The sequence below is a fragment of the Raphanus sativus genome, chromosome 7 (assembly GCF_000801105.2).
Source record: "Raphanus sativus cultivar WK10039 chromosome 7, ASM80110v3, whole genome shotgun sequence".
Lineage (NCBI taxonomy): Eukaryota > Viridiplantae > Streptophyta > Magnoliopsida > Brassicales > Brassicaceae > Raphanus > Raphanus sativus.
The window spans coordinates 13,856,929-13,864,554 of NC_079517.1; the positions used below are offsets into that span (position 1 = coordinate 13,856,929).

The window sequence follows — 7,626 nt, forward strand, 5'->3', positions numbered from 1 at the left end:
CATGTTTTTAATGATTTTAGGTTTAGTCATATTTATGCTCAATTATTAATTTTAATATTTTAATGATTTATCAGATAATTTATCATTATATTGAGAATAATCAAAATTAAAAAATTTAACAAAAGATCATATTTAAATTTATATGATATTTATTTTGGTAATATTAACCGGTTATATATATATATATATATATCACATAATATAAAACCAGTCATTTATCTTTTAAGATAAATTTATTAGAATAATCTTTTAAGATTAATTTATTAGAATAATCAAAGTTGTTCATTGTGATTATAACATATTTACACTATAGTCTTTATATTTTTTATAATTAATGTAGATCCATAAAACTTTTATAAATAACAAAAACATAAATAAAACATATTACAATAATATTAATTAATAAAATCTTACACTATAATATAAAATTATAAACATAAATACATAATTAAATATTAAAATACAACATTATTGTTTAAAATTATTTTTGTAATGCTTCATCTTTGATTACACAAAATTTGTGATGACAATATTTTAGAAATTTCGGAGGTTCCAAAACAAACTTACAAGACCATTAATGTTGTTGTAATATTTAAATGTGTGTAATAACTTTAAAAAAGTATTTTATTAAGTTTCTTTTGTAATATTCTTGTTTTCTAGTTTTAGTTTTGAGATATGAAAAAATTAAAGATCAAAACGTTAAATAAAAAAATATTTAAGAATCATAAATAATTTTTTTTTCTGATGTGATGTTTGATTAATTGTAAAGACCAAAACGCATGTTTTTGAATTCTATCTTCGTAACCACCTAACAAAGAAATTGTCTTAAGCCTGAGGAAATCTAACTAGACCGGATTGAAATGAACCTGGATTACAAATTGTTTTAATCTGAACTGAAAATATTAAACCGGATAAAACCAATCTGAAACCATCCATACCCGTAAACCCGATTACCAAGCCGGTTATTTTTTTCATTGGGCTAATATCCACCGGCCCACGAAATCATGTAACAACCCAACTAAATTTTTTTTTCGGAACATCTGAGTTTTTAGTTCTGTGTGTCTGGTCTGATCGATACCGATACTCCTTGCGAAGAACAGAGTCCGCGCGGTTGTGAAGTAGAAGAAGATGAAGCTAACGTGGAACAAGAACCCAAAGAAACGATCTCGTGTAGCTTTACCGAACATCCTGGATGTTACTTCCGAGGAGGAAGCTCCAGAGACCAAATCTCAGCGCCAAGATGATGATTCAGAGGTCGGAGGGACTCACTCGGGAAATGATGATGGGAGGAGACTCGATCTCGAAGCCAATAAGCTCGCAGATTCGTTTAGATCACAAGGAGACCAGCTCGCTGAGGTATTATTTCTTCTTGATTAATATCACTTTTTTGTTCTGATAATGATTCATTATCATCTCTACTCTGATCTTTGGTAATGAAGGAAGGAAGATACGAGGAGGCTTTAGGGAAATGGGAAGCTGCTCTTAACATTGTTCCTGAAAACGCTGTCGTTCATGAACAAAAAGCACAAGTCTTTCTTGAGATTGGTGATCCATGGAAAGCACTCAAGTCTGCTTCACGTAAGATCCTCCAAGCCCCCCTTTACTTTGTACAATTACAAGGTTTAATCTTTATTTTGGCGGAAAACGTAACAGTTCATATGGTTTTCAATTCTTCGCAGGAGCTACTGAGATAGATCCATCATGGGCTGAGGTACTTAAAGACTCTCTATTCAATATCATATTCATACAACACTACTTGTAACTAAGCTAACTTTCTATTGATTATGTATAAGATTTTGAATATATGGATGTTGAAAACTTTGGTATTTGTATGGTTTTAACTCTTTTGTTTTAGGCGTGGACTACACTTGGAAGAGCACAACTCAATTTTGGAGAGCCTGATAGTGCTATCAGGAGTTTTGAAACCGCATTATCTATCAATGTGAGGTTCCATAGAGAAAGTTGAAACTAAAGTTAAAAATGCTTTTCACTTTCTTTTAAGTTACATAGAGATCTTGAGGACATATGCTATTTATAACGCATTCAACAGGCGGAATCAAGAGAGGCGAAAGAGGATTTACAAGCTGCGAAACAACTAATAAAGAAGAGAGAACAGCTTCAGACATCAGGACAGGACACTGATGCCAAACGTTTTGTGGTCGGCGACAAGAATATAGAGCCAAGCTAAATGAAACATAGACTTGTACTTTAGGTAAAGAGTAGAACTTTGTAGCCGTACAGTGTAATAAGAGAAACAAATCGAAGAATATTGTTCTTTCATCAAGGCAAAGACTTATATAGCCCATTTGTCTGAGAAGAAACTTTTTTACTTTCCTGTATAAGTCTTTGGAAGCTCCTCCTGAACCATACACTTTGGCAGTTTCGTCTTGCAAAAACGGCCCTTATCCGGTCTAGCTTAGCCACCAAAGCTGCTTCCTTAACCACATGGTTTGTGTACAGAACAGTCTCTACTTCCGTGCTGCTTATGTTCTCTCCTCAAGTTTTTAAAAATATGAAGCAAAAATAGTTCATTATAAAGTAGAGCAGATTGCAGATCCAGCACTATCACAAGGCACTTTTGATTAAAGGATTCAATCTGAAATTTTACCAAAACGAACACAAATTTGTAGAGACGAATCAATATTAACAAATCCTCAAAGTTAGGAAGATGGACTAATCATGGTTGTTTCTATTTCCAATCGTTCATTTAGTGAATTGTAAAGTCTATTCTTATTCTATCGAAGTGTCAGCTGCGTTTAGAAGCATGACCACTCCTCCTCCTCCTACACTCTATCCATTTTGTTTCTGCAACGTCCCCATCTTCTTCTCATACGCCTTTCTCACATTACCGACTTTCTGAATCGCAGCTTTACAAGTTTTGCAAAACCATTCTCCATCTGGAACCGATGCACGTGGAGGTTTCATGCAGTATATGTGATACGCATCATCACACCCATCACACATCACAATCTTATCATCATCCTTATCAGTCAAACAGTTTCTGCATAGGCACGAAGAGCAATACCAACGAGCACCACCGTGTAGTTTAACTAGCTTTGCAGTCAAACACCTGATGTGGTAATACTTGTGTGGGCAAAAAGAGTGATCACATGTTATGAACCTGCCATTCTCCAACACTTTTGTTCCACAGGTCCTACATAGTTCAGAATCTCTCTTCATCTCTACGCCGTGACCTTCATGGTTGCTTGAATTCTCTTCAGATTCGTTTGAATCTTCTTTACAGTCTTTACTCGTATCATCAACACGTCTGCTATCCGTCTTCATTCTTACACACACAACGCAATTCTCGTGAGGTGATCCGATTCCATTAGCTGTGCAGTTTATACATTACCAACTGCCCGTAGACATCCCTTTTCCACCTGGATGTGCACATGAGACATGGTACATATCTTCACAATGATCACAAGCTAAACAATCTGTCACTGCTGCCTTCTCTCCGCATAGCTTGCAAGTGTCATAAACACAGTTATCTCTGATGTTCTCTGCATTAGGACTAGGCTTCGACTCCCGAGTGTAGAACTTCTTCAACTTCCAGATTTTGAGAAAAAAAGACATATTAGGAGATTAATAAAATTATTTTTATTAAACTAGCACCTTGAAGAAGATCATTTATGCATGAACCTAACCTGTTCGGTACAGGACGTCTCTGAAAGCTCTAAGAGACTATTAGCAAGAACAGCCATATCATTACCAACATCCTGTATTTTTTGCCAGACCTGAAATCAGTAGTTAGGTTTAGTTCTATGTCTAGTTTAGATCAACCACATTCCTTCAAGTTGAAAGTTTGAGTTCAGAGTTTCAATTAATTACTTCTCGGAGATCGGTTGAAAAGAGCACAGGTGAAACTTCATAAACACCCTCTTGCATCCTGGTGTCTATCAGAGTTCTGCAGGTAAGGTCTTCGATCTTGACCCCTTGGAGATTTTCGGAGAGCAGCTTGCTTAGGGATGCAAACTCCTTTGAAGCTAGAACTTGAGAAAGAACGTTCTGGCATCCGGCTGTCACAGCCTCCTCATAAGTGGGTTCAGTTGTTGGTTTAACTGGATTTGGAAGCTCAGGGAGGTCACCAGTAAGATGTGTTCCTATGCTGAACCTTTGATTATTTAAATCAAAAGCATCAGACTCCTGCGAAAGAAGAAGTTTGGTGACAGGCATTAATCAGAAAACGAGAGAACGTGTTAACATGTTTTAGGAGCATGTGTTGTGAAAGTAAACAATGGCCACATGAGCTGATCACACAAATACAAATGAGAAACCAATTTCAAAATTGAATGCACAATGCAGTTAACACTTGTCAGATGTCAACAACCAAACACACATAACAATTAATGGAAGTTGCAGCAACTACACACACAACTCCAGCAGTTCAAATCAATCACAATAGAAAAAAGTAGCAGGCGGGCTTACCGTGTGGCTAACACCATCCATAGAAACCCTCTCATCTTCTTTACATTTAAACTTTCTCCGCTTGTATACCAGAAGTAACTTCTTGTTACCTTTGGAACTTGCATTAGCAGAATTAGCCATAGCACTACCACCACTATCAACATTGGCAAATCCATTTGCCTTATTACCACCCTTCTCTCTACCTTCACCATTGCTTGTCACCTCCTCCTCCACCACCATCTTAAAAAACGCAAAGAAGAAACAAACAAAACGTTGTGATCTAGGGCTTGCTCAGCATTTACACATCCAATAAAAACAAGAAAGAAACCAAATTGTTCTTTACAGGAGCCTTCAATGGAGGGAGCTTCCTTTTATCTTAAACACTACGAGACGGAACGTAGCTAAAAGCCAAATCCAAAGCTATGAACGACAAAGATTGAAGAAACGGGCAAACCCTAGAAATCCGCGAAAGGGGCGATTTTTCGGTCGCCGGAGACTCCTCAGACTCGCCGGTGGCTTCCCCTTTTTATCTTTGAAACGTTTTCTATAACCGGGTTTCAGTTTCAACTTGGATCATCTGACACCGGTTAAAACCGCTGACGTGCTTTCAGTCGTGAATTCGTCCCAACCAGATATCTAGTTATCTACCATTATTTTATTTTATTATTATATTTTAAATATATATTAATTTTTTTTGTCAACAAATATATATATTAATTAAACCCATAAACAAGGTGAAAAAAACAAAAATAACATCAAACCAATTTTTTGTCACAAAATAACACCACAAAAAAGAAAATGACCAAAATAAGTATTATTGAAGGGTAAATATGTATTATAACCTTTGGGTTAATTAATTTACGACTTAGGGTTTAGAGTTAAGGGGTGGAATTTTAGTAATGTGTTCAAATATTTAAAAATAAAAAATAAATATTAAATTTTTCAAAACAAAAAGTGCTATTTTGGTCATTTTATTTTTTGAGTGTTATTTTTTGATAAAAACTTAAAAAGTGTTATTTTAGAGATTTGCCCATAAACAAAAGTAAAAATCCTATTACGAACCAATTTATACAATATCTACAAATTGTAGACTGCAATTATGGTTTGGCATATGATAGATGCTTGCCAATTGTTCCACAGAAAAGAAAAGAAGATACTTGCTAATTTTCGGATACTTGATATTCAGTTTGGCTCATTGAAAATAATCTGATTCCTTCTTTTAACCACGAGAACTTTATTAAATCAAATCGTATACATAGAATGGAACAGAAAATATTCGGATTAGTGATCTTTTTATTTATTTTTGAAGTGATCTTGAAGACATGATGCTGATTAGTTATCTTTATTGTGAACTTGCTACTGAGGAAAGGAAGCTCTAGGGAAATGGGAAGCTGCTCTTAACATTGAGCATGAAGACATTGTCATTCATGAACAAAAAACAAAAGTCTTTCATGAGATTGGTGATCCATGGAAAGCACTCAAAGCTGCTACATGTAATCCTCCAAGCCCTTTACTTTGTAAAATTACAATTTCATACAAAATTATTGTACACATTTTGTTATTTTCTCTCTTATGAATAGATTTTTATTTTATCAGATCTAGTATTTTATATCATTTGTGTTATAATGCCAGTAAAAAAAAATATGTTCAACAAATAACAAATGTTATTCAACAGATAACAAATATTTCATAAAATGAGTAATGAGTAACAGAACAATAACAAAATATCTAATCTATTAAAACTGAAGTACAAATAAGACTTACCCCAGATTTTTCCACAAAATTTACATCTTCGTGCCACTGCTATTACAACACAATCGTTTTATATATTTTGTATTGATTCAATATTAATTATTTTATTTAGATTTTGACAAAAATACGCTTAACGAAACGATCTCAACCTAGAGTGTTGCAGTGAGAAAAAAAAAAGCACACGAACAGAATCCGATCATAGGGGAGTCTCGAGAGAGAGGGGAAACATATTTCCTCGATATCATGTTTATCTTCTGCACCCCTCTCCTCCATCTCTCTGTCTCGCTTTCACTTTCGTCCTTCCTCTGCTTTGATTCCAATCACAATACTCACTATTATATATTTCCATGGCCCTTATCTAATAACGTTAAAGAAGGAAGCTTGGTTGATTTACATCACTATCATCCCCGTAGTTACCGGTGTTGTTATTTCCAGTGGGGGTAGATACATTATTTATCGATTCCTTTCTGATAACCACATGAAGGCTACTACCACTTAGATCTCTTCGCCAACTCCATCCCTTTTTTCAAGTTCCATCTCCCTCTCTCTTTTCCTTTATCTTCAGCCTTTAATTTCACATCTTTTTCTGAAAGTCAAAGTCTTTGCTAGGTTATGTGAATTGTTTCTGTTCATGGGTCTGGTCAAAGCTTTGATTTTTGTGTTCAAAACCATGTACTTTATCCGTTAATTGATCTGAATGATCATGTATTCATTGGTTTAGACCTCATGTTGTATTGTTTATGCAAGTCTCTATAAAACAATATTCCTCATATTAATCCACACAGTAATAACACAAGCAACTCTCCAGAACATGACACATCAAATTTTTAGAAGCTTGTGAGATTGCCATGTCAATAAATGAAAAAACTATGAAAACCAATCAAATCATTTCGTTTGTACACATCAGTTTTGTCTCGTGCTTTGCCTTTTCTTCTTTGTTTGTATCACCACTTTCACTTGTCCAAGATTTACGATCAGAAATATTGAAAATCAGATGAGCTTCTACTGCTACTGTGCGGCCTCCTTTTCACGCCGTAAGCCCCCTCCTCATGCCTTAACCACCGTATACGTCGCCATCGATCAGATTGATTGAAAGTGGGGAAGGAAAACGCTTGGGGCGGCACAAGCAAGAGTGGATGGTAATCTGACTTGCTCGGATCTCGACTTTGGTGGTTGGTACCGCTCGGATGGTATCATCGGTGGATTGTGAAGATTCGGGGCGTCGAGTGATGGTGAAGACCAGCAGCTCTGACGTCGCTCCTTTCTCCTCCACGTCTTGGTTCTGCCGCATAACACCAACAAGAGCAAAGATGAGTCTATGGACAGCAGATGCGGTGGATCCAAAGGTGATTAGTTCGCAAGAGGAAGGTGGAGACAAACACCACATCTTTTCCTCACACAAGAAAGAGAAGAAGATTTGAAGGAAGAACCAAGAACAATACGAAGGCTGAAGAGGGGAAGAAGAGA

The 7,626-nt window shown here is 35.7% G+C and overlaps 1 protein-coding gene and 1 pseudogene across 1 annotated transcript; one reads left to right on the plus strand and one right to left on the minus strand.

Moving 5' to 3' along the window:
• Nucleotides 1-1,044: 1,044 nt before the first annotated feature.
• LOC108833180 (uncharacterized) lies at nt 1,045-2,284 on the plus strand. Its single transcript, XM_018606613.2, has 5 exons — nt 1,045-1,356; nt 1,440-1,578; nt 1,680-1,711; nt 1,856-1,942; nt 2,051-2,284. The coding sequence occupies exons 1-5, from the start codon at nt 1,129-1,131 to the stop codon at nt 2,186-2,188; spliced, it is 624 nt and encodes a 207-aa protein (XP_018462115.2). The 5' UTR covers nt 1,045-1,128; the 3' UTR covers nt 2,189-2,284.
• A 292-nt stretch (nt 2,285-2,576) lies between these two features.
• LOC108833179 (PHD finger protein EHD3-like) lies at nt 2,577-5,045 on the minus strand (annotated as a pseudogene).
• Between the last annotated feature and the right edge of the window lie 2,581 nt (nt 5,046-7,626).

Coding starts and splice junctions, on each gene's coding strand:
- LOC108833180 (XM_018606613.2), top strand. CDS start 1,129: ATGAAGCTAACGTGGAACAAGAACCCAAAGAAACGATCTCGTGTAGCT. Junction 1,357..1,439: donor AAGGAGACCAGCTCGCTGAG/GTATTATTTCTT, acceptor TTGGTAATGAAG/GAAGGAAGATACGAGGAGGC. Junction 1,712..1,855: donor TAGATCCATCATGGGCTGAG/GTACTTAAAGAC, acceptor CTTTTGTTTTAG/GCGTGGACTACACTTGGAAG.